At 41.8% G+C, this 26,730-nt stretch overlaps 1 protein-coding gene across 7 annotated transcripts in view; it reads left to right on the top strand.

Annotated features, from left to right (window-relative positions):
• The window catches only part of LIN54 (lin-54 DREAM MuvB core complex component), a 42,500-nt gene extending 19,064 nt beyond the window's left edge, over positions 1 to 23,436 (top strand). For 4 of the 7 annotated variants that reach the window (XM_068402778.1, XM_068402773.1, XM_068402775.1 and 1 more), the window contains 11 exons: positions 4,046 to 4,166; positions 7,061 to 7,206; positions 12,294 to 12,510; positions 13,271 to 13,344; positions 13,497 to 13,694; positions 15,536 to 15,627; positions 16,901 to 16,972; positions 19,413 to 19,515; positions 19,708 to 19,845; positions 20,544 to 20,746; positions 21,318 to 23,436. In XM_068402778.1, the coding sequence (XP_068258879.1) occupies positions 4,046 to 4,166; positions 7,061 to 7,206; positions 12,294 to 12,510; positions 13,271 to 13,344; positions 13,497 to 13,694; positions 15,536 to 15,627; positions 16,901 to 16,972; positions 19,413 to 19,515; positions 19,708 to 19,845; positions 20,544 to 20,746; positions 21,318 to 21,519 (1,566 nt within the window). In that variant the 3' untranslated portion in view covers positions 21,520 to 23,436. Of the gene's footprint in view, positions 1 to 4,045; positions 4,167 to 7,060; positions 7,207 to 12,293; positions 12,511 to 13,270; positions 13,345 to 13,496; positions 13,695 to 15,535; positions 15,628 to 16,900; positions 16,973 to 19,412; positions 19,516 to 19,707; positions 19,846 to 20,310; positions 20,394 to 20,543; positions 20,747 to 21,317 lie in introns of those variants that run through there. The other 3 variants (XR_011048359.1, XM_068402776.1, XM_068402777.1) reach the window with 3 other exon arrangements.
• The last annotated feature ends 3,294 nt before the right edge of the window (positions 23,437 to 26,730 follow it).

Genomic DNA, 26,730 nt, shown 5'->3' with positions numbered 1-26,730 from the left:
GTAAATTCGTTTTGTTGTGGTATCTTTTTATTAAACCTTTGCTTCCATTTGCAAAACAGATTGAATTGTTAACACCTAGCATTTCTTTTTTCCTATAAGGAGTGCAGGAAGTAGAAATGAAAAGCAAGAAGGCAATGTTCAGTTGGTTATAAGTACCCGGTACTGCAGGGAAGATGATTGTTAGCACTTCCCAGTGCTTTTCCCTGTAGGAAATTACTAAAGTATCAGAGGGATATATGAGGCTAGGCAAGAGATACATGGTCTACCCTATCATGAATGGCAGGGGAGGTAACTCACGCCTTGAGTTCCTGGCTTAGAAAATGAAGTCATGCATTTCCCCATCATCCTGAACAAGCCTCTTAACCTTTCAGTGAGTGGAAAAAGAAGCTGTGAATGCCTCCCTGCCTCCCAAGGGTCTTGTGTAACTTACCTCGTGTGGCTTTGTGAATCAGGTATTTCAGATGCAAGGCAGCACAGCAGTTCGACTTGGTGATTAAAAGTTTATTGGTAAAAGATTAGATGATTCCAAGAGCTCTCTTCAGTTCTCCTTACGTCCTCACTGTCGTAGGGGCTTTGCAGGCAATAGAGAAACTCAATTAGCCTTGCTGTAATCTAGTTGTGGCATTTGAAATCTCAGCACTTGAGAAAAGACATAATTGATAGAGATGAGCAAAATGTTCCTTGGAATCTGTCTCCCTCTCTGATACAATTTTAGAGGTCTGAGGCTGTGAGATGTAAAATGTGGCAGGACTTTGGGCTCCATCTATATCCAGAGGTTTATTACTGTCCCTTGGCAGCTTGTCCTGATTTAGTTGAAACCACTGCCCTGGATGTGTGGACAAAACTACTGGGGAAGTGCATCTGCTTTCTGCCTGCGTACAGGCTTAAAAACAATGATGTGCCTGCTGTGTACTACTTTAGTCCAAGTGCATTAAGCAGCAGTTTGGCCTTGCAGATGACTCTCACAGATGTCCAGACCCATCACCATTGCTGTCACTAAGCTAGTCTAACTTGAACTTGTCTTGATGTGGTAACTGGCTCTGTGTTTCAGCAGTTAAGTCTGTACATCCATAGCATTGTTGCTACCATGGCAAGACAACTGCTAAGCCATCATTGTGGCTTCACTTCATCATGGAAGAGTGACCTGGTGCACTCCCTAACCTCAGAGCAAACTCCCATTCCTAGCTCAGTCTCTTCATCTCCTCTGAAGTACACTGTTCTCTTCTATTTCTAGAATCTCTGATTTTTCATATTATGCCAAATATAAATTACATAGGGTGTGGCTACATGAACAAGCTCCCATGAGGTCATCTAGGGAGTAGATTTATAGTATGATAGCTCCTTTGTGGTAGCTGACTATGTGGATATTCAATCCAGCAGTATATGTGAGGATGCATGTGCCTTTTTCTGTATGAATAGAACATGATTTGACAGCTGAAAACAAAGTCCAGCTGTAGAAACTTGCTAGTTCATCTTGTTTAGTGGAGAGTGCTTAGGAAGACACAAATTGACCCTTTAAGTAAAGATGCCTGCAGATAAATCTCTTCACCTCTGCAGAGGGAAGGTTGGTGCGTGCTTCTAATTAGGATAATTTTCTTACGGAAGAGCTTGTATCCACAGGAAATATTTTTTGCAGTCTAATTCAAAGTAACTTGCAAAGAGCATGCTTAGCTTACATAGGCAGAGGATGATTAACTCATTTGCTAGATCTCCTTCTTTGTAGATAAATGGTTCACCCAAAAAGCAGGGGGGGATTTATCTGAGGTGGATATTGCAAGTTGAGTCTGAGGGAAGCACGGCTACTTGTGTTGACCAGCTATTGGTTTAGGATTTTTATGTTTTTTCTAAAATATTTCATGTTAACGAGAAGCTAGTACTTTACACGTATTTATGTAAGTCATTTAAGCACATTTACTGAATGTTACTGGGAAACGACTGCTGTTGTCCAGAGCTGGCTGTTGATCACATTCTGAGCCAGACTTTGCCCTCGCTTCAGAGAGTAAAAGCAATAGCAGTTGAACTACAATAATACCTTATGGCAGGGTAAGATTAGTTTCAGCAGAACAGATATCTCAAATCAAGCAGATGAAATGTGGGGAATTTATTAGAAATTAAAATGTGTTCAAATGTACAAAAAAATTAACTGATAAAATGCCTGCTCATCTCTATCAGCTGTGTATGTGCTAAGAGAACTGAATCCTTGAAATGTTAAAATGGCTTTGAGTTAAATTTGTAAACTGGGCTATGAATGAAGCTTCCTTCTTCAAACAACTTATTTTTCAAGGTTTTAGTGTTTTTTTTTCTTCTCTGTTTCATTTTAAGCCTTGACTATTGTATGCCATCTATAAAGCAGCTAATGTGGCCTGGGTGCAGCATATTTGGGCAAATGACCTTCACTGGCCAATGGTCTGAGGTGGAGGTTTCCTCTGAGGAACACTTCTACTGTAACTGTGAAGCAGTACATGGCTTCCTTTAAATGAGGTCTTTTTCTGGCACTGCCTGGTGTCAGAGTTGCTCATTGCTGGATTCCCTTGGCTGGGCACAGCTCAGGCATGCAGAGGCAGTGTTAGCTTTCCACGGGGAGCTGGAGGGCTCCAGTGCCATATCTGGGGGAGCTCTGGCTTCCCTGGCCATGCCACGAGTGCGCTGCTGGGAGCTGAAACAGCCTCACACATGCTCTTTGCAGGGCAGCTGGGGCATTCATTATGAGCTACTGAATACTTCCAATGTTTTGGCATCGCTCTACTGTAAAGAAGGTGTTTTCAGTCAGCAAATTCTATAAATAGGGATTTTTGTAGGAAACCATAACATCCAGCATACTCAATCGCTTCATTTAAGCACTCACAACTTTCTCAGGCTGTTAAAAGTAGCTGTCATCTCTGTATCTTTGTATGTCAGTGAGATTTCTCCGATTAGCTACTTGAATGACAAAGGTGGTTCTGCGCCTTTGAGAGGTGACTCCTCACATGGATGCCAATGTCATGCCTCTCTGATATTGCTGGAGTTGGTGGCTGGTGCCCATGGGATATAACTGGACATGTGTGGTAGAGGAGAGGCAGTATGAGCCTGACCTGTGGGATGGGTAAGTGTAAGGCCTTCAGTAATGCCTTCCAGTGTGCTCACTTGGACTCAGGGAAGATCCTAGCAATAATCTGCATCTGCAGGCAGCCTCTGTAGTCAACAGGTTAAAATAGTCTTTGAAAGAAGTCAAGCTCCTAATCGAACTATTCACCAGCTAGATGCCAGTATATAGAAACTATTAGGATAAATGCATCTCGTAGATAACTTCTGTCGGTGTAGAAAAAGGGGAAAAGTCTTGTTTAAGACTTTTAAGACTATAAAACTGTGCTTATAAAGATTTCAAGTTGAAGTGATCCGTTTCATCGAATTGCATATATATGTTCCTGGTCCAGCTGTTTCAGGAGACTGAACCACGGGAGGTAAAAAAGACCCCCTTGTACCTGGATGTAGCCAACTGATTCGTTCTTGGCTAGTAAGTACCCAAAACTTTCAGGGACTGATGATCCATGTACTTTTTGAGAACTGTTGCAGAAGGCTGTTTCCCCATTTGCAGGATAAAGTGTGCTGCTATGTCAGAATAGGTCAAGAGATGTTTCAGAGCAGTAGTTGTCATATTTAAATCACTCTAGGAACAAGTTTTGTCCTGGTTGGCTGAAAAAGAAGTAGCTTCAAATATTGAGAGTTGTGCATGTAATTTTAACATTTTTATATAGACCAATGGCATGTAAGAAATAATTTCAACATCTTGAAGATGAGGTATGTTTGCACAGAGACATATCTTACAAAAAAAAAAGCTGTAAGGGATTTGGCTATCCTGCTTTGATGGCTGGTTTTCTGAAGTGGTATGGATGATATCCTAGTTCTCTACATAGTGAGAAATGGGGGTGAAATGTAAGAAAAGCAATTATTCTTCTAATTATGTGTGCGAGTATTGCCTTTTTTATTTTCTAATGTACTTAACAATGCAATAATTTAGATCCAAAATGCTCAAGTTACTTTAGATCTTTTTTCCTCCATCTTTCAGATTGCAAAGAAGACCCGAACCCCAACTTCCGGCCCGGTGATCACCAAGCTGATCTTTGCAAAACCAATCAATAGCAAAGCCGTTACAGGGCAGACCACTCAAGTGTCGCCAGTTGTTGCAGGTTGTACTACTTTGACTTGTTTTGCTTTACCATTTTTTAAAGGCTGTTCAAAGAGATGGTGATTGTAGAAATTTTTCTGTCTGGATGGTTTTACTGTAGCTTCTGTTGAAGTACTTCAAGCAATTGGAAACAAATCAGCAGAGAATTTTGTGCATAGAAGCAGATAAACGCAGTTGTTGGTACCTTTACACTTTGCTTGTTTAGAATTATCTTTGTCATTGTAGAGTTTGATCATTTTGCGTTTACTGTAAGATCCTTTTACTTTCTGGAGCCAGAGAAAAGGCTACTCGATAAACAGAAAGTATTTGTAGATAAGTTATATAAATACATAGGGGGAAAAGTAGAAACATGCTCTTGTATTACTTTAATCTGCTTATAGTTGGACTTTAATGTAATACATGCAATTAACAGCAAAAATGTTTGATTTAAAAAAGTGAATAAAGCTGTGTTGTTTATGTTAAGTTGCTCACCTACTTCAAAAATAAGCATCGCAGAAGAGTCTAAGAAAGTAATTGAGGCAAATAAGAAATGGTTTGTCTCTTTGGAAAACCAGTCTATGTTTGTGTCCTTTAAAAAATTAAAGGAAAAAACCCACAGTGTAATCACTTTTTTATTATGGCAGTGGAACTGATGTGTCCCTTGCTTAATGCATCATTGCATGTATGCAAGTAACATCTGAGACATGTAAATTATCTCAAAAGGACAAATGTAGGAAGCCAGAGTCGTCTTCAGAGCTTTGAAAGATGTCTTCAACTGCTTCCAGATTGACCAATCCAAGTAGGCCTAAAATCTTTTCCACATATTTAAACAAATTTGTTAAGCCTTTACAGAGTTGGGACTTGAGCTGGTTTTAAAAAGAATGCAACTGTCTCCTGTATTCAAAACTTTGATAGATACAAGTGAATGGCACATAACTGAAACATAATCTTTTCCTTGTGTTGTAAAACTGCCTGCACCCTGAAACCCAATTTGTGTTTCAGGTGAAAGAGGGATTCCTTATCCCACTCCATGGTTTTTCCCCTTTCTCAAACAATTCCCTACCAAATGTACAGACCTGTGAATAAGAAGATTGCTTCACTGTGTTTATAAATATTTGAATTAAGCTGTTTGTGTGGTTAAAAAAAAAAAAAAAAACAAAAACCAAAAAACCACAACCCAAAACAATTAAAAACCCCAAAACAAGCCACTTGGAGCTGCGTTACATTTTCATCTGGCAATACACAAAAACTGGTAAACAGTGAGGAACCACAATAAAAATAATACTAACAAGAGCATGTTTTTAAGTTTGCTGCCTGCAGAATGAAGGGAAATGTCCAAATCAAAACATACCTACATAATATTGACAAGCAGATATGTTAAAAAATAAACTTCCAACTTTTAAATCAGTATGTTGGAAAATCAAGAGTACCTGTCCCTGAGCCTGTGAGCTTCACTGGGAGGTGAAGATGCTTCTGTAATTGAGAGGGAAACCTTTTTAAGCATCTGCCTTCCCTCTTGCTATCACAAACAGCCAGCACAGTTTGCCAGCTTTGAGAGTCTGGCATCATTTTGGGGAAAATGTAACGTGTGTGTGTTATGACTTTGTATGCGTGTTTTTACAAATCTGATACATATTTTTAATTGCCTGGGAATTTCTGCAAACTGAGGTGGAAGTTGTAAATTTGAAAGACTTGTCAATATAAGCAGCCAGATTCTGTTTAGGAAGCTGATGCCAAGGGGCACAGAGGGGATGTAGCGAGAAAGGGAAAGCTGTCACCATGAAAAAAAAACAAACTCAAAGCATTGAATGCTGTAGATGGTAAAACTCCCACAGACACTGACATTTTTCAGGTTGCATGTGGCTTTAGCAGCTGCTGGCAACTATCTGCACTGTTACTTAGGCTGTACAAAAGTGAAGGTTATTTTAGAGCATGTAGACCTCGGAGGAAGGCAGCTTTCCATGAGGATGATGCTTTTTCTTGTTAGTTCCAGTTGACTTAATTGTCATGCCACTGGTTGGTTTTGGATGGAAAAGTTATGCTGGTGTTTGTTTCTTATTTTGATAAATGTAGTACAAGAGAATGGGTGACAGAGAAGCTATGACAGAAATTAGTCTGAGCCAAAGCGCAGCAGAAGAAAGCTCAGTGGTCAAGCACTCTTTAGAAAGAAACTTAAGAAGTATGAAAAAAAAGAAAAAAAAAAAAAAACTGTTTTCCACTCTGGGAGTTTTGCAATATTCCTAAGACTGATTTTGTGATTTGGAGCTGCTGGTTTTGATGTTTAACCTTTTTTGATGTTGTAAAAGCAGATAGCTTGTAGAGTTGCACCACCACCCGTGTTTTCACAGGAGTGTCATGTATTCTGTTAGGCAGTGAAAAAAACAACCACCAACACAGAGAAGAAAAAAAAAAAACTTAGAGACAGACCAAACACCTTTTTCTTGGTCACTGTAACACAGCTCGTTTCTGATGGCTGAGATTTTAAAAGGAAGCAGCGCTCCACAGATGCTCAGTTTCTTTGTACATTGGCAGCAGCCCAGGGAGTTCCTAGGAAATTGCCTGCTGGCTGGGTGTTTGTGCGCAGCTCAGGTGTATTGGAGGGCTGCATGCTTCAGGATGCTGTCCTGGTTTTAAAGGATTTTCATCTGAGTGTCATGGAAAGCTGAATGTAGATTTCAGAAAATCTCAAAAAATATTTCAGCTTTTTTGAGCCTGAGTGAACTGTCTTTTCATTTGCAATAATGCCAATTATTTTCTTTGTTGACAAATCTAACTTAAGGAATGCCGATGTCCTTCCTATCAGGTAATACACTCTTAGAAGTAGGGATCAATTCCACAATATACAGAGAAAACTTTGCTTTAAAAGTTAATGTAAATGGAGATAACTTGAGCTGATAATATCTTCATTGTTTATAGGTAAGGTTATTTCACAGTCTGCTCCAGGAACACCACCAAAGACAATAACGATCTCTGAGAGCGGAGTCATTGGATCATCTTTGAGTACAACAACACAACAGACACCAAATAAAATAGCTATTTCACCACTCAAATCCCCTAATAAGGTAAGGACCTGATTCTGGCTTCAGCCTTCTATCCCTCGTGCATAGTGGTCTGAATGGAGCTCTCTGTCTTTGCTACAAGCTGTTTATGATCCGGCCGCTGCAGAGTCTCCGTTGCGTGTCACGATGCTCTGCAGTAATGGCCTAAGCTAGATTTTTTGTAATTGGCTCCCTTACTGTGGTTTTAATTAAATATGCATTATTGCATTAGTTTCCTATTCCTGCCATTTCTTGCCATTCCCTAAGCATCCATTCCAAGAGAAGCTGTTCTCTCTTAGCCAAGTGCTCAAACAGTATTTTTTTTTAATGCCTTCATAAAACATCAACAGGCTGTTTAAGAGGAGACCTCAATGATGTTAATAAGTCATCATTTATTAACCATTGCCTGCTACTGCATAGATAATTTAGTCTTCCCTAATCACATCTGAAGTAAATGAGATTTGCAGTGGTCCTTGACAAATACAGAGCTGGAGATGTCACAGGTGGGCAATAGATGGAAAAGGTAACTCATCCATCATAAGCTGCATTACAGATGAGCGTCATGGTGACACTTGTATTCTAGACTTGATAAAATTGTCTTGAGAAGAGGAATATTGCTGGAGAAGGCAAGAGTCGGGGGAGTGGGACAAGATGCATAGTGCATGCAAACTAAATATCATGTATAAAAACTAGCATAAGAGTAAAGAATTCTCTCGGTTCACCTGTGCTTTAGCTGTGTAATGTTATACGAATAGAGTGAAGGACTTGTGGTTGAGAATTACTAGTGCGTGAAGCAATATGAAAAAGAAGTAAAAAATACCTAGAATCAAAATTAACAATGAGTGGGGGTGAAAAGACTCCTTAGGGTTACATCTTGAGTTTACTGTATCTTAGGGTTACATCTTGAGTTTACTGTATATAAGTAATTCTAAGTATCTTTTACAAACAAATGGTTTCAAAAATTGGGAGTTTTCTTAAAACATAAAGAAGGAAGTTTAGAACAAAAAGTGGAAAACCAGCCCTGGAAGAGGTGTGGCTATATAGAACAGAGTATTCAAACACTGCACTCTGCAGAAATGCGGTCAGAAGACTGGATCTCTACGGGAATCTGGAAAGTAGATTTGAAAACACTGATGTTCTTACACTTTGGCTGAATAAGTAGTGTTAGGTGAGATTTTTTTTCCCACAGCTCTCCTTTAAAATTTCCATTTATGATGAAATAGTCATAAAGCTGTTACTCAGAAAATCCATCCTGACAATACTCAGGCTTCAGTGGGGTAGTTTCCTAAAAAAAACCAACCAAACAAACAAAACCAAACCAAGAAACAGCAGCAGTGCTAGCTTTCTGAAGGGACCTTTTGGTGCTGGAAAGCAGCAATGCCTTGAAGTTTACAATGTGTCTATGTACCTTTGTTGAACAGTGGGACCCATGTGAGTTGCGATTAAATACAGCACCCTTGTTCACAGAAAGAACTCTTTGTACTGGTGGAGAACTGTACTTTCATGAAGAGGGACATGTATATGTACAGGGTCTTGTATCCTGTGCAGAGATTTAAACTGCTTCTTTGTTTTGCTAAGCAGCTAACAGTGGTGTCAGTGGCCTCCCAGCCTTCCAACTCCCCCCAGAAGACGGTGGGCGTCCCACTGAATGTAGCGTTAGGACAGCAGATCCTCACAGTGCAGCAGTCAGGGCCCTCCTCCCCTGGGAAGGCAATAGTCAACCACACAACCGCCCAGGTACAGACTGACTTTCCTTTGTCTTCTAGCGTGCCTCTGTCTCATCGCTTGCAGGAAACTGGAGTGTTGAACTGCAGATTGGCAGTGGTCAGTCCCAAGGTGTTCTTGTAATGTGTTTGCTTAAGAATTGGCAAAAGCATTGCCTTGAGGAGCACGCACTTCTCCAGTTGAGAGGTGCAAACCATTGCAAGCCTGTACAAGGGCATGCTGTTACAAAGAGGCTTTCCAACCTGCAAAGTCCCACTTAGTGTAAGCTCTTGTCTCTGTATACTGAATCTCCTAAGTCATCTGAAAGGCTCCCTATGACACAAGAAAGAGTTCTTTGGGTGATTCTGTCTCTTCTAGCAGTGTTTCTGTGCCACTGACTAGTGCTGCTTTCCAGGTGTTTCTGAGGTCTGCAATAATGGAGTTCATATTCTTGTGGTAGAGATCTGCATAAGCAAGACACCATGGTTTGAGACCTACAGAATTAGGAATTACTAATTTCCTGTGTCTCATTTCTAGAAAAATGCCAGGGTTTTTCTATCTTAATGTCTGTATTCCTGTACTGGTAAATATGAAGGGCTGTGTATGAGTGTAAATAACCAGAGTGGATACAGCAGGGAGTGGACACAGTTATATGTACAGCATGAGACCAGAGACTTGGACAGATTTTGCCAGTATCGTCTTACCAATACAGGTGATAACTGGAATGCTGATATGGGGACATGGACACCAGCATGGCTTTAATTTTTTTTTTCCCCAGAGTAAAACTGGCAAAATTGTCTTTCTGAAACAGTTGTTAAAAGGTTAAGTCACTCTAATGTAAGCACCCTAAATGGCAAAACAAGGATGGCTGTGTGGTATACTTACTGAGTTCTGATCTAAAGCTATCTGACACAACACAAGGATTTCACCGATCTTCACTGGGCTCAGGAACATGCCCTTAGAAGAACTGTCTCTTGAATTCTACAATTTTCCTAGTTGTCCTTGGATGGCAGCCACTAACTTTTGTGCCAGAGGGAACTTTGCACATGCTGGTCTCCCTGCGATAACACTTAGGCTGTGACTGTGGTTGCAGATAGTGCTTACTTTGAATTGCTCTGGGTTGTTGAGGTTTCAGTATATCAAAAAAAAAATCCTGACAAAACACCTTCTTTTAAAAGACTGGGCTTGTGTTTCCATTGAAATATGTGCAAGTTGAGATTTCATTCATGTAGTTGCTGGGGAGCTGGGAAAATACTGTCAACTAAACTTAATACTAAAACTTAATGCAAAGGACAATGATACATTTAATATTGATACTAAAAGATACTGAGAATAAAAAGCTGAGCTCCAAAAGAAGTTAGATGGAAGGAGAAAAAGGAAGAATAAACCAAGGTTTGAGGTTGTCAGCAAGACTGGAAAAAGAAGCCGTTATCAAACCAAGTACTTATGAATGTATATAAATAAAATAAACGCTTGTTATCAGTTTGTAGTTTGAGAGAAATTGGAAAGATGAAGTCTTGCAAATTCCAGATGTACTGTTATTCCAGCTGTGAGGTAGCACAGGTCTGCCAAACTCCCTTTCTTTCCCCTTTTTGCTTTTTTTCTTAATAAATTTGTTTTCCTACTCTTCATTGGCCAGTGCTGTTCAATATCTTTATAGATGATCTAGACGTAGGGATTGAGTGCACCCTCAGTAAATTTGCAGATGACACCAAGCTGGGTGGGAGTGTCGATCTGCTGGAGGGTAGGAAGGCCCTACAGAGGCATCTGGACAGGTTAGATAGATGGGCCAAGACCAACGGCATGAGGTTCAACAAGAACAAGTGCCGGGTCTTACACTTCGGCCACAACAACCCCATGCAGCTCTACAGGCTGGGGGAAGAGTGGTTAGAAAGCGGCCCAGCAGAAAGAGACCTGGGTGTGCTGATCGACAGCCGGCTAAACATGAGCCAGCAGTGTGCCCAGGTGGCCAAGAAAGCCAATGGCATCCTGGCCTCTGTTAGGAATAGTGTAGTCAGCTGGTCTAGGGAAGTGATCGTCCCTCTGTACTCGGCACTGGTGAGGCCGCACCTTGAATACTGTGTCCAGTTCTGGGCCCCGCACTTCAAGAAAGATGTTGAGGTGTTGAGCGAGTCCAGAGGAGGGCGACCAAGCTGGTGAAGGGTCTGGAGGGTCTGACCTATGAGGAACGGCTGAGGGAGCTGGAGTTGTTCAGCCTGGAGGAGAGGAGGCTCAGAGGTGACCTTATTGCAGTCTACAACTACCTGAAGGGAGGTTGTAGTGGAGTGGGAGTTGGCCTCTTCTCCCAGGCAACTAGCAATAGGACAAGAGGACACAGCCTCAAGCTTCGCCAGGGGAGGTTCAGGTTGGACATTAGGAAGAATTTCTTTTCAGAAAGGGTTATTAGACATTGGAACGGGCTGCCCAGGGAGGTGGTGGAGTCACCATCTCTGGATGTGTTTAAGAAAAGACTGGACATGGCACTTAGTGCCATGGTCTAGTTGACATGGTGGTGTCAGGGCAATGGTTGGACTTGATGATCGCAGAGGTCTCTTCCAACCTGGTTGATTCTGTGATTCTGTGATTGTTCTTTCTTCTTTCATTTCTCAGCTTGTGCCCTCTTTCTCATAGAATCATAGAATGGTTTGGGTTGGAAGGGACCTTAAAGATCATCTAGTTCCAACCCCCCTGCCACGGGGGACACCTTCCACTAGACCAGGTTGCTCAAAGCCCCATCCAACCTGGCCTTGAACACTGCCAGGGATGGGGTATCCACAGCTTCTCTGGGCCATCTGTTCCAGTGTCTCACCACCCTCTCAGGAAAGAATTTCTTCCTAAGATCTAATCTAAACAATGTCTTCAGCTGTCAGTTTGTGGACTCTATTCCATTTCCTTCTCAAGGGCTGCACAGTGATTTCTGTGTATTCATTGCAGACTGTCTTAATAGGATGTATCTGTACACACAGGTAAATCATGCTGCAGTCCAGCACAAACAGTTCTGCAAGTTCTTACCATGTGTTTTTATTAGTAGGAATATTTCTACGTTTGTTCATTGCTTGATTTTGAATACAAACTGAGAAATGTTCTCTGTGGCCACCTGAAGTGTTCTTGGCAGACATGGTATCTGGGGAAGTGGACTGAGTCACCCTAATCAAGTAAATATTGGTAAACCTGGTGTTTGGTGTAGAGCATTAAAAATGGAACTGAGTTTGCTCTGAGCTGTTGAGAGGCATTTAATCTCTTTGCATCTGTTTTACTTTTGAAAGCGAAAATGGGGATAACTGACTTGCTTCTCAAGGATATGAATGGATTAAAGAGTTGCTTACTAACGAATTGAGGAATAAACATGCTGATGTTCTTTCTGCCTTTGTACAAGTAACTTTGTGCTGTCTGTGTTGGCTTAACAGGCTGTGAAATCAGCAGTGCAGACCATTACTGTAGGAGGAGTGGGTACATCTCAATTTAAGACAATTATTCCCTTGGCAACTGCACCCAATGTTCAGCAGATTCAGGTACCTGGAAGCAAGTTCCATTATGTCAGACTGGTTACTGCCACAACAGCCAATAGTTCAACCCAATCGGCCAGTCAAAATCCCAGTACGAATACACAGCCTCTTCAACAGGGTAAGTGCTGGTGCTAACGTATTGTGTGAAGTAAGTTTTTTGGGGTTTTTTTTCTTGTTTGTTTTGTAATGATTAAAATGAGTACATAATAGAGATCTATCAAGACTGCTGGATGCACCTGATTTTGTGGTAGACTCCTCTAAATTTCATATTCTGCTGTTACCTCTGGTTTGTATGTGGAAATGTTCCTCCGTTTCAAATTGCTCTGTAATTGGGCCTGAATCCTTGGAGCATTTTAGATTGCTTTGCCCTAGTTTACCAGCTTTGTGGGTGACTCATGGCAAGTCCCAGATCCTCTGTATGAAAGGTGTGAAGCCAAGACAGACCACAAACACATTGCCAAAACTCCTGCAATGTGAAGATCCTTCCATGTAAAGTGCTTTAGAAGTGCCAGATGTTTCTGCTGGTTTTTGTCCATGCTTTCTGGAGCTGTGATGGAATAAAAGACTTCAAACCAAGCTGTGGTTTTTGTATTCTCCTCTTGCCAAAGAAAATCCAGCATTCAGAGGAGCTCTGAACCCAAGCTGGTTTTTAAGCCATAGCTGTGAAACGTGTGCACGCACTCTTGTGCCAAATACCTGTTTACAAAGGTGGTGTTTAGATATAAGTGTTATGTGCCATGAGTTTGGTCAACTAATCTCAGTGCATAGTTACAGCATTCAGTACCTTTGTTTTACGCGCATGTGAAAGTCTGGAGGACTGAGCTGTGGACTTTTGAGTGACTAGTGTGTGTTAATGTGATGTTGTTTCTTGATACTAGCGAAGCCAGTGGTGGTGAACGCGACCCCGGTGCGGATGTCTGTTCCCATAGTGCCAGCACAGACTGTGAAACAGGTGAGCTAAATGTAAAAGGCATATTCCTGACTTATTTTGGCTGGACAGAAAAAAAAAGTCTGGTTTCAGCACTGTAATTAAAAGTTCTATTATTAAAAGTGCATTCTCAATCAACAAAACAATGATTTCATAAAGACCTCTTTTCTCCCCAGGTAGTGCCCAAACCGATCAACCCAACTTCCCAGATAGTTACTACTAGTCAGCCCCAACAAAGACTTATTATGCCAGCCACTCCACTGCCACAGATACAGCCCAACCTCACCAACCTCCCACCGGGCACTGTACTGGCACCGGCACCTGGCACAGGAAACGTCGGGTATGCGGTCCTTCCAGCTCAGTATGTCACACAGGTATGGTGTTAAACCAGAGATAAATAAGGGAATAGTGCTGTTGTGGAACGTACTGCCTTCCTCTTAAAGGTTCTTGCTCCCCAACTGTCACCTGACACTAACGGGACAGACAGTTTCTTTTAGGGATCCTTGGCAGAATGATGACAGCACTAAATTTTAGTTACAATTAAAGCTTTATTTTCTTAACAGGATTTTTTGATTAGCATAGAATTTATAATTAGCATAGCACAGGATTTCTACAAGCAGATTCAGTATAGTGCAATTTTGTAAGTAGCTTAGTACAGAATTTATAATAGAAGTTAGTTTATGATTTCTAATCACCTAGACCCTCTGCAGATCAGGTCAGATCTTAATACATGGTTTGCTTTATCAATATAACAATCATAATCTAGAGTTGAAAAATCATATAAAAGAATATGAGTCACTCAGTACTTGGAGGAAGCAGATGCCTGTGGAGGTGTCCCTGGCCACCAGGGGGTCACGGGTCTCACTGTTCAGCAGCAATTCTGGTCCAAGTTCCTCACTTAGGACTTGTAACTGCTTGATTTTACAGACAGTGCTCTGTGTGCTGTTATGCTTCCCTGTTCTGTGACAGGGTCATCACCACTGCCTGGTTGTCCAGCTTCCTGAGACCTTCATGGCCAGCAGGGAAGGGAGTAATCAGCCTAGTGCCCAGGAATCTTGAGGCCAGTAGTGAGGGGAAGAAGGAACCTGTTTGGTTTGTCTGCTTGGTTCACAGGACCTTCAGGGCCTGATAATGAGGGGAAAGGGAACGAATATGTGACCCGCTCGGTCACAGAGAATGTCTGCTTGCATTATAAAATGGTGTTAGTTATGCTAACCACATTACTAGGGATCAGGAGCAGGGGGTACTAGTCACATCAGCCCAGGTCTAGGGATTAGTTTTTTTGCTCTTTGCCAAGATCTGACCAACATTCAGAATGAAAAGGAGAATAAATGAAACCTTCTGCTGAAGGCTGACCAGCCAGTCTGTACAAACAAGGACTCTGTCAGCTCATGGCATTACTGGTACCAGCCTCATTTCTGGTTCACTTCTGGTTTTGTCACAGCTGCAGTTTGACTCTGAAGACTCTTACTGTGTCCTTCCAGTCCACTTCCACAAATCTTACCTTAAACTAAATAATAGCATTTCTTGGACCTCTTCTCGGAGGTTTTGTGTTCTGGACACAATCTGCCCCCTTTGGCCTGACCCCAGTAGGTCTGTATCTTGTTAAGTGCCAATCTGTCTTCAGAACCTGTCCCAGCAGGAGAAAATTGCTGCGCATAGGTAATACAAAAGAAGGTAGCCCAAACCAGTGTCGTTTAGCAGGTTCTTATGAGGTTTTGTTTTTTTAATGCAAAAAACAAACTGTGGGTCCAGGTATGCAGAGAAGTTGGAATGTAAATCATTTTACTTGCTTTTATTTAATTCTGTAATAAGTGGCTTGTATATTAAGAAAGCTAGTAAAGTAATTTGTGCAGGAAGCGATCCTGCTCTATTAGGGACAGGGTTGCTTAGGAAAAGAAGGGGGAAAAATGAGCGTGTTTTTAGGAGCTGGAACTGCTTGTGGTCTGAACATTTCTGTGTGTAGACTCTGTGTTATCTGTATGGCTGTAGACACTGTAATAGAGAACAAAAATATACTCTAAAATGTTTTTATGCTAAGTATGGAGGCAGGAGGTTGCTGGCTGGTCCAAGTTCTACAAAGTCTAAAACTGTGCTTACAAGCATATTATTTTTATAACAATATCTGGAAAGCTAATTAAAAGACTAGCTACACATTCTCTTGTGTATACTTTAATTTCTTTTATGTTACACATTAACCTTTTTGTTTTGTTAGCTACAACAATCATCGTATGTATCTATAGCAAGCAACACTGGCTTTACAGGGACATCCAGTATCCAGTCCCAAGCACGGCTACCATTCAACGGGTGAGTGTTTTGCAAAAAAAAAAAAAAAAAAAAACAAAAACCACAAACCTGCAGTATATGCTGCTAAATGAGCATCTTCTTTCAGTCCCATTATAAGGAAGGGTGGGAGCTGAGGGTTGAGGTGTTAAAGTTTGGTTTGGGGGATTTTCCAAGAAAATCAAGTATGCTGTGGTGTGGTTATTACCTCTCACTAAAAGACATGGATCTGTCTGACAATTGAGCCAGTCACGTGATCAAAGCTGTATTTTCCTTTCTGTTTTTTTTAACTCGTGTGTTAAACGAGGAAGTTGACCTGAAAGCTCCTTGTTCCTCATTCTTCATTTTGCATCAGCACCTGGGAGCTACCGGCCTCAACTATTTCTTGACATTGCTAGAAAGAGGTGCTGGATGATATAAGAGCTAGATGCTTAGCACATGCAGAAATACAGCCAAACAGCAAAATGGAACTAAAACCCAAAATGGATCCTGATAGGAGGCTTTGTATTTTTTCAGTCTTGTATTTTTCCTTTAAGGATGAAAATAACAGCTAACGTATTATTTTCCCTTTGCCAATCCAGCAGGCTTAGCTGTTCTGTACAGTCTTTTTGTGCTATTGTTTGCTGGAAATGGTAAATGCCAAGGTCCTTTTTGTTGCTGCAGTGTCAACTGATGCAAACTAATCCGAAATCCAGATGCAGCTATTCAAACGACTGGGTTTGATTTAATCTTCCTGGTATTACGTGCAGAAATTGCTGGATAGGGATGGAACGAATCTCATCAAAAGCGATTAGTGACACAAAATCCGAGTTGTAAGAGCAGTTAAAGACTCTGTCTGATATAAAATTTAGCTATAAAGTGAATACAGTGTTTTGGCTTGCTTTCCCATTATTCTGGACCTTTTTTTTAAATCCAACTAGAACAAAAGGAAAGGCACAATCATGTTGTGCGAACCTTGGTTGGATCTAGTCCCCTTGCATGTAGAGGGGTTCTGGGAAAGTTTTCCCTGACTCCAGTTTTCAGTTATGATGCTTCCTCTAGCTCTAAGCCTCGTTTCTACTTTAGGCATGCAGCCAGATTTGCAGCAAATAACCTAGCTCTTTCTGGGTTGGAAAGGCACTTTATAAAGGCACTATATATAATAGTTACTTAAACGCAGCCAGCCAAAAACCTAATGCAAGGGGAATATAAAGATTTTTTTGAAGTTTTTATTATGAGCTATTTAATTGAATTTAAAATAGGAAGAAACTGATAAAACAGTGTGCATTTATATAAATGCGTTCTTTTCCCCCTACAGAATAATTCCTTCTGAATCTGCAAACCGCCCTAGGAAGCCTTGCAATTGTACTAAGTCTCTATGTCTGAAATTGTAAGTACAGCTTGGTTCTGGGGGTTTTTTTTAAGCCTTATTTTTGACACCACAAATTTATGCCAAGTATCAGAATATAATGTTTTTAAGTATGCCAGAAATGTTACATCTAAATGCTAATTTAAGGTTGCTGTTGATATTGGTGGAGATGTTGCAGTGCCTGTATAATTTTGCAACTCCTGTGAGCTATACGCACCCTAACGCTTTATAAATTTCTAACTTTGCGGACTTGTTGCGTGGTGGAGCCAACTCCACTCAGCAGCTGTAGTTGCACTGTTGTTGCTATGAGTGAAATGACATCCAGTGGTATCATCAGTGGGCATCTACTCTATACCTTGGTGAAGCGCATCAGTAATACCATTCTGTATCAAGTACTTCAGAAAAATAGGGCTGTGTATCTTTTCTTCAATGACTGAATAGTCAAGTGATTCTTCATTGACAGGTCTGAGTCTTGCTCATCCTCATCAGATATTATGGTATTCCATTCAGTGTCTTTGTAAGAATTTGACGTAAAAGCATTTTAACTGAGGAGATGCTATGTTTCTTTAACTTAAGGCAAAGTCAGTTTACTGATTTTGGGACAATAACAGGAGGAGATACTGAAATTAATCTGTGGTTCCCTGAATCCTAGACAATGAAGAGGAAATCGGTGGTGTGCTACTCAAGGGGAAAGTGATGCAACAGGATTTGAACCCAAGTTAAGAAGTGTGTTTAAACTTTTCGGCTTAAGTTTCTTTTCGTGTAATGCACCCCACCTCTATGTGGGGAGGTGTGCCCTGTGCTTCTTCCTAGCCTCAAAATTCTGTTGCACAGAAGACATGGTAAATAGGAAGATGTGTAGCTGTTTTTTCAGATGTTTTACAACATACATGACTGACTTCATAGTGCCAAATGTATGTTAGATGCTTAGGGTTTTCCACTTATTTTAGTCTTTGGTGCTTGAATGCTCTAGAAATTCTGGAAGAATAATGGCATTGCTGGTGGTGCTCTGCACCTTCAGAATGCTGTTTGGAAACAAACTTTTATTGTAAATCACTGTAATTATATCTTTAAGTGTCTAGGCATTGGTGCAGAGCAAATGGCTAATTCACTCTAGCAAAGGTGCTTTCTCACTAGTAAAGCTTCCCGTCTGGAAGGGGAGTTGCTTTTTCTCAAATGAATGTTGAAGGTAGGCACATAGCCTATTCTACAAAGAAGAGAACTCGGAGAAGTTATTAGCTCACTGATGCTCTGGGTTGATGCTGGTGCTGTTTGTTTTGGAAACCAGGACCACTCCACTACTGAATTTTAAACAAGACAGAAAGGAGAACTATTACAGGTTTTTAAAGCTTTTGATGTAGTTTGTCCCTGGGACCATTCAGGATGCTAAAAATCCCCAAAATGCAATTAAACCAGATGAAAGGTTGTAGTGGATTCCAGGGCAACCCTAATCTAGTTCTTGTAGTGTTACCCTGGGCAAGCAACAGGAAGCCAGTTTTGCAAGGGGTTTAGGCTCCTAAAAATGAACGTACGCTCCCAGCAGGATTTGAAAAGCAACTGAAGAGGATCAGCAGTTTCCATCAGCTATAGCTGGAGGTGATACTGGAAGCACTGAAACGTGCCAGAGTTTGTCATGGCCCAAAGCTGTGTTTGAGCTGGGGATGAATGTGGTGCTTCCACGTATCAGATCTGTGGGATGGTGAGATCTTGTTTTTAGTGAGAGGTAGCAGAGGTACATAAGAAGCATGGCAATGTGATTGGCTTTTCCTGTCAATGTTTTGCTGCATTTTATTCACATACTTGTCCCTTTAAAAAGTCACTGATAACTACATCTTTATCCTCATTCAGATCCTTTCCCTAGTTACCTGTGCTTCAAAGCCTATGAGGTGTACCACTTGGTATTCCTTTTCTATTCTTCCACCCCCGCTTTGGCAAACTCTGCTTTGGTTCACAGCTGCAAACACCTTACGGGCAAAACTAACAAAAAAAGGCTCGTTGCTGTGTTAGTCAGTTTGACCGTTGATTGGCACTTCAGTCACTTGCCTTTTGTTTTGGTTGTATGAGAGGTTCTGAAGCCTGACTTGGGTCAGGAACTGGCTATGAAGTGGCTGTGGCAGGATGGCCCTCAATATATGGGTCAGCCACCCAGGAGTCGCCCTAGAAAAAAAATCTCATTAGCTTCTCTTGCTGCGATGGGGACCTGTGCTATGTGACCATCAGCTCAGACGGACACCCTTGAGCTATACCTGTGTCTTTAGATAGTAACTAGACCTGCACTAGAGGATTTAAGCCTTGCAATGAGGCTGATACCACCTGTACATGTGGAGTTGAGCATAGGGTGACCCTTACCCTTATTGGTGCGTGTGCATATCTCCAGACTAGGACCTTCTGTAATTGCCATCAGTACTAACGCCGATGTAATGTTCATGTTTACAAATGCCTTCTGCATCTTCTGTTTCAGGTATTGTGATTGTTTTGCAAATGGTGAATTCTGCAATAACTGCAACTGTACAAATTGTTATAACAACCTGGACCATGAAAATGATAGACAAAAAGCAATAAAGGTGAGGGGCCTCTTCCCCTGCCCCCGGGATGGAAGCCATCTAGCTTGTGTCTTCTGAAGCTATGGCACAGGGCAGAGTGCGTGTATAATGCCCTGATTTCCTCCCACATGTGTGAGGCTTAAGTTCTATTATTGCACCTCTAAATTCTGCTCCCCACATGCAGTGACTGACCCTTTGGGTCTGCATTGACAGGCCTGCCTTGACAGAAACCCTGAAGCCTTCAAGCCCAAAATAGGGAAAGGAAAGGAAGGAGAATCGGATCGGAGACACAGCAAAGGGTGTAACTGTAAACGCTCGGGATGTCTCAAAAACTACTGCGAATGTTATGAGGTACAAAGCATTATCTTATCTTAAAGATACTGGATTTTTCCCTTTAGTGCTGCGACTTCTCTGATTTGCTTTGTCTCTTCTTGGTATTGCTATAGAGTTTTCTCTTCTATGTTTTCTATTGCTATAATGTTATCTCTTCTAGCAGTTTGCAGGTAGAAAGCCATGTATATGGCAAAATTGATCACTTCTGTTGTATAAGCTTAATTTTAAACTATGTAGCAACTTTGAACTCAGGCTTGGATTTGTCCTTTACTGAAGAGCAGTATTTCCTAAAGAAACCTACTGCACCAAGTCCCTAGGAGGAGTTGAAGCAGCATCCCACAGATGCTCTGGGATAGAACATGTCTGTGGAAGACAAAAGCGAAAGTTGTTGTTGCATCAGCTAACTGATCAGACTGTGACTGTAGAGACAGTGGCAGACAGACCTCTCTCATAACTCAACCACCTAAATTCCACTGGAAACAGGTTGATGAAGAAAGGGATGAGTGGGAAACCATTGATTTGCATTTGATTCAAGTATACATTCTGGGAAGGCATCTCAGTTTGAGGTGAGAATTTGGACAGAAAACTACTACTTGGGGGTTTCTTCTAGTGGCTAATTGATAAGAGATTAAAACAAGATCTCCTTTTTGTTGTGGCTTGTCATAAAGGGAGTCAAGGTTGCAACAGGTTTCTCATGTTTTGTTTGTTTCTTTCAGGCAAAAATCATGTGTTCTTCCATATGCAAATGCATTGGCTGTAAAAATTTTGAAGAAAGCCCAGAGCGAAAGACATTGATGCATTTAGCAGATGCTGCAGAAGTTAGGGTCCAGCAGCAGACCGCTGCGAAGACCAAGTTATCTTCCCAGATCTCAGATCTGCTGACAAGGCCAACACCAGCACTCAGCAGTGGTGGTGGGAAGTAAGTTAATGCAGCACCCTGTCTCAGTTGCTTCTAATGTGTTTTTTTTTCTGATGTATATGACAGGTATGTCCCTGTCATCTTTGAATGTTATCTGTGTAAGCAGTAGAAGCAGGAGCACTCAGGTGAATGGAGCTTTTTTGATCACACAACTGTGCTTTCTGTGGAACCTAGGGTATGCCAAGCTTAGCTGTGTTCAGTTGTGTAACTAAACATTGTCTTCTTGTGGTTGCCCATGTGCTCACAGAAAGCATGAAGTACAAGTGTCCCATTTACTTGAGAGGATGTAATCCTTGAGCTGCCATTATAGTAAAAGCTGGAGAATTGTTCTATGTACCTGGGCATTTCAGTCTGTTTCAAAACATACATCATTGGAGGCAGGCACCAAAGCACAATGAATGGTCCACTAGTTCATTTGACTGTAACTGTGGCTCCCTGTTGGTTGTCTAAAGACTCTTGGAAGCAATAGGACAAATGAAATCTCATCAGTCCTTGTGCTAAAAAGTTGCCCAGCCCTGGAGTTAGGTGCATTGTGTGTTTTTGCTGAGTGACTGATCTTTCTTTGTTTCAGGTTGCCCTTTACGTTCGTAACCAAGGAAGTAGCCGATGCAACCTGCGAATGCCTTCTCGCACAGGCAGAGCAAGCAGAAAAGATGGGCAAGTCAAAAGCTGCAGCAGAGCGCATGATCCTGGAGGAGTTTGGACGCTGTTTGATGAGAGTCATTAACTCTGCAGGGAAGTCCAAAAGTGACCCTTGTGCCATGAACTGCTGACTCGTGCACATGAGCCACAACGAAGCGGACTGAACAGAACACTTAAGGCACAGGGACACTTTGTTTGGCATAGAGGATTTAATAATATTAATTTGGTGCTTGCTGTAAATTGACCTGCGTAAGATTGAAACACGAAAATCTTTTATAACAAGATGTAGAGCCTTTTAAATCTTAGCTAAATCCTCTTCTACTTAAGACAATGTCTAAAGGTCAATTCTTCTTCCTGATGTACAGCTTTTACCTTGGGTTTCTTAAAAATTAGATGTGTTCTTCCCTTTCCCCCAGAATAATTGCCTGAAGGGCATATATAAATTATTATAATTTATATTATTTACAGTGTGTGGAGTTGCGTACCTTTGTGCATACAGCAAAACACAGGTGATGTCAACAGCCAGCTGACGCTTTTGGTGACAGGCCCATAATAAGGAGGTATCAGTGTATCCAAGATAGTTCTGAAAGTAAGTGTGTAAAAATAAGCATCTAAATGGAAGGTAGCACTTGTATTTAGGACCTGGCACAGCATGTCCCTTTAGTGCACAGAGCACTGTGAAATACACAGGCAGTAATACAGAGGGGTTGCTTGCAGATTTAGCGTTGGGCAAGTGGTGGAGAATCTTGCTGGAGCAGGGCCCCAGAAGTTTCGAGGTGAATGGAATTAATGGCAATTTTTTCTTAGGAATGTGGCTGAGAGCTCAGATGTTTCTTAAGCTGAAACCTGAAGGCTAAGACAGTGGCCTGTTCTTAGAAGTGAGGAAAAGCAGCCATGCCACGATGCCAGACTGTCTGCCCAGTGTACAGTGTTACCAAAGCGTGCATTAGATCGATGCTGTTGCTTAGGTGAAGCTTGGTTTTTCAGGGGTCTGCAGCAGCCTAATACCTTGCTGGAGGCAGAGCTGTGCAATCTGTTGTGTTTTCTAGGATCAAGCTGTAACCCTGGAAAAGTGTTTAAGTCTGAGACGCTGAGGTCACGGGAGACGGTGGAACCATAGTTGTCTTAACAAGGACTCGAGACAATCTGCATCCAAATTGACTTGCAAACACAGGTAGAGATCATGTTCAGCCTGGTTGTGGTTCTTCGGGATGCTGCTTCTCTGTATGTTGGCAATTTACTTGGCGTGAGGTTTTATTTAGTGTTGTTTAGAATGACTGAGAGCATCATCATCAGAGAGGATGCTAGCACAGAATCAGAATTGCTACCAAAACAGACACACAGATCCTTTTACACAAAGCAGGGGGGCAGGGGGAATCAACTATAGCTGTGTACAGAGTAGGATTTTTTCAGTATTTGTTACAGGCAATCTCAGATCACATTTTTGATAGTGGAACACATTTGCAAAATTAACCTGGTAGGTTACTTACCTACCATAAACGTCAATAACCATGTTTAATCACAGGCATTTTTATTATGTCTCACTGCAGCCTGAACTAGCTAGGTTTTCCCAAAAGGGATTTTGTATTCCTCATGTAAAACTGTAAATACAGAGGAATGCAGCAGAGCTCTTCCTCCAGGTTTTCTAGCGGGGCCAGGCTGGGGAAAGGTAGGGGCTAAGCAAACCAGCAGCAGAGCTAAGTGCCTACATGTGTGATGGCAATAAGATGGGAGGATGCTTCCACTCCTGTCTTGACCCCGCAGTCCTGTGCACTGAACAGAAGGCCCTTTCTCCTTCACCCTTCTCTGGTGCCTCCTTGAAATGCCTTGGGGTCACAAAGGGCCTGGGAGGCAGCCAGCAGCAATGGCAGGCCTGTTGAGTGGCCACTGCAGACAAGGTTTGACCTGCCAGTCACCATCTGAAGGGCCCTGTCTGCTATTAACATCTCCCTGAGCATAAATGGCAAGTATATTTGTGCAAGTCTCTGAAAAGGGAATCCACCTCTCGTGTAAGTAAATACCTTTTTTTTTTTTTTTTTTTTTTTTTTCATAATTAGGACTTGGATTTACTAAAAAATCAGTGCAGTAACTTTACATGTAGATAGTGCGGATATTCAGTTTACTTTAGTGACCTAATATAGTATGTCCAGTAAGATTTGTATAAATGTAAATTAGTGTAAGTGAATAAAGTAACACCTACTTACGTTATTTTTCAAACAGATTGCAATATGCCTTCTTTTGTTTAGACTTCAGTCCATGTTAATTTTGTATATATTCTGTGTCTTACTTTAAATCGCACCTTTTGTGATGTGTATTTATATACAGTGTGCAAAAACACTTGTGAAATTTAGATTACAGTTGTAATTATGTATGATGGCATTGCTTGAGACTATTTTGCTTGTAAAGACTTTGAAGGTGCAATCAAATGCTTTTAGTTCTTCTATTTTGTTTTGAACAAGCTTTCTCAAATATTAAGCTTGGATTCCTCTCTCCCTTCTCCCTGGTGTAGAATGTGTGAATTGGTTTTTGTACTTCCTTAGCCATTTGCATCAAACTGCTGGACAAGATTTACAGTCAAGTTCATCCAGTTACATAAAAACAATTGAGAATGGGGTAAGGGTTCATTTTCTAGTTATGTTTACATCTGAAAGTAGAAAAATTAAATTTATATTTACTAGACCTATTCAAAGAATACACTTTTCTATATTGTACAAATAAAAGTCAGATAAATCACAAAGAAAAATAAACATTTATACTATTCTGTAAATATGATTTTTTTTTTTGCACTCCTTTCCTTCAGAACTGACACATATACACAGAAGATTTTCACTGAAACATCAAAATAAATCTCTTAACGCTAGGCCCATTTCCGAGGCACATACTGGCTTGGATTTTCAGTATGAGATTGAGTCCTACCAGAGATAAACCCTTGGTTACTGGTGTACTGCCATGCATAGCAATTCGTGGCACGTTGTGGCACAGTACATAAAGGGCCAAAATGTGTCAACCAAGCCAGCACCAGGTAGTTGAGCCCACATGATAATTTCTCAATTTCTTTTAAACTCTTTAATGCGAAAGCATAACTGTTTTCACGTGCCCTGGCTGGACAAGAGTTAGTTTCAGACTGAGCAGAAAAGCCATTCTGCAGTGCTCTGGAAGCAGCAGAGCGCCACACAGAACTCGTTGAGGACCCTGGGCAAAACTTTGAGGCAAAGCTTTGTTGAGAGCCTTCAACTGCTTGTTAGCAGGATGCAATGCAGTTTTCTTGTGGCATTTGTGTCTTTCTATGTCTCTCTTGGGGAGGTGGTTTGTGAGCAGCTTCTTTGGAGCAAACTGTGTGAAACCTCCACGGGCTGGCATGGACAATGTGCAAAGCTCTGTTACTCAGTTGCATGAAGGAATACAAGTCAGTTAAGAGAGCTTGTGGTTTGTTTCTGCAAAGTAAAACGTGGTTTTATTTTTGTGCATTCAATTTCTACGTTCGCAGCTTGGTGGTAAACGTAGTATACGATCAACACTCAGGGCATTTTAGGACCATTGTTAGGATGTTGAGCGAACGAAAGATGTTACTGGACTGAGCTTTTACCCCCCCGCGAGAGAAGGCTGTCGATTACCTTAGGCTGCAGTAGAAGACTGAGAGAAGGAATGAGGTGCTCAAAGTGACTTAGGAGTGGGTTTGTATGGACTTCACGGAGGGTGTGGTACTAGCAAGAGTGAGGCTGTTTGAGAGAGAGATGGTGAATGTCTGAGCAAGGAGTTGCTGGGAGGAAGAGAAAACAGTGTCCAGAAGACACTGTGGGAAAGAGTGGTGCAGAAAATCACTTGGTCGCAATTGTGGAGCTATGAATGAAACCTGACAGTTCCTGCAGTGTGAGTACAGCCAGCAGTATCTGTGGTGGGCAACAGCACGTCCGTATTTTTGGAAAATAATGGCAATTGGTACAGGGTTCCTGTAACAGCTGTCAAGCTTTCTTATAATATTGGATAGCTTTGTTAATTAGATAACTGCCACACTTTTTCTAATGATGTGCTTTTGCTGAGACATCATCCTACCAAGCCCTGTAAAACCTTCTCAACATCTCTTGAAAACCTCAGTCATCAATATTTCAGTGAATTACAAAAGGATGTGTGAACTGTGGTGGTCATGGGTATGGGCAGATCAGCCACAGGAATACACAGTGCCCGACATCAGCCTGTCTGTGCCACGGTCTCCAGCTCAGTTCACTGATAAGCAGCAACTGCACAAAACCCATGAGAAATTCAGACAGGGAAGCCCTGGGCACAGCACATCTGCCATGTTCACAACTTCACCCCAGCAGCCACGAGCTCATGCACGTCTTCATGCAAGACCTTCCTGTTCAGGAGGAGGCTCAGTATGAATCGAGCAAGACAAGCTCCCTCCAATGTAAACAGGAAGTGACAGCAGGCTTATGTCCAGCCGAAAAAAACGCACAGCAAGGAAGTGCCTGTTCCCTACAGCTCAGCTCATATTGGGGCTGGAGGTTTAGGCACTGCAAATGTTACAACATTACGTGAGTGCAACCAATCTACCACTGAGATTTCAGCAGCATTTTGCCAGTTGTCCTAAAAATTGCATATATATGGGAGGGAAATAGTTTCCTGCAGAGTCTATTGTAGCTGCAATGACTCCATGGCAGTGACAGCTTCAACATGGGTTTTTGCATAGGTAATTGGACTGGGGAAAGAAAGTCTAGAGGTTTTGGTTTGCTACGCCCAGCAGAGAACACATGAAGTCAAAGCAGAGCTTGAGGAATTGAGTGCAGCAGCTCTTCTCCCACCATGAGTAGGATGATAAGGGGAGGAAGAAGAACCCAAACTGAGCAGGGACAGTTTTGTCAAGTCACTGGTAGGCAGAATAGCACCCTGGATATTATTCCTGCCCTGGGACGCAGTGGATCACCATTTTTCATCCCATCTCCAACATGCAGCTCAAACAGAACTGAACAGACAGAGTTTGTGGGAAATACTTGGCTTCCATTTCTATAGATGCAGCTGCTGTTTGGGATGGCAAAGGGAAGCCATTGAGCAGCAGCTATCCCAAACTTTACCTGCTATTCCAGGTAAAGCACTGCATACCAAGGCAGCTTCCTTGCCACAAAAATGAACTGACTGAAAAAGCCTGTCCTACTTGGTGGCATCAAATCTATGATTCAAGTAGTCAGTGGAAACAACATCTGAAAAGGAGACTGCCTCGTGCCCTGGGCTGCAGGACACACGCCAGCTCTGGGAGGACGGAGCCATGTGGCACAGTTTTAGTGGGTGACTTCACAGGGCCACGTAATGGGACCTGAAACGCTCGCCCTGCTGCAGCACACCCATAT

Source organism: Nyctibius grandis, chromosome 6 (genome assembly GCF_013368605.1).
Source record: "Nyctibius grandis isolate bNycGra1 chromosome 6, bNycGra1.pri, whole genome shotgun sequence".
Classification (NCBI taxonomy): Eukaryota; Metazoa; Chordata; class Aves; order Nyctibiiformes; family Nyctibiidae; genus Nyctibius; species Nyctibius grandis.
Note: the sequence above shows the minus strand (reverse complement) of the source record. Positions and strands in the feature narration are given on the sequence as shown.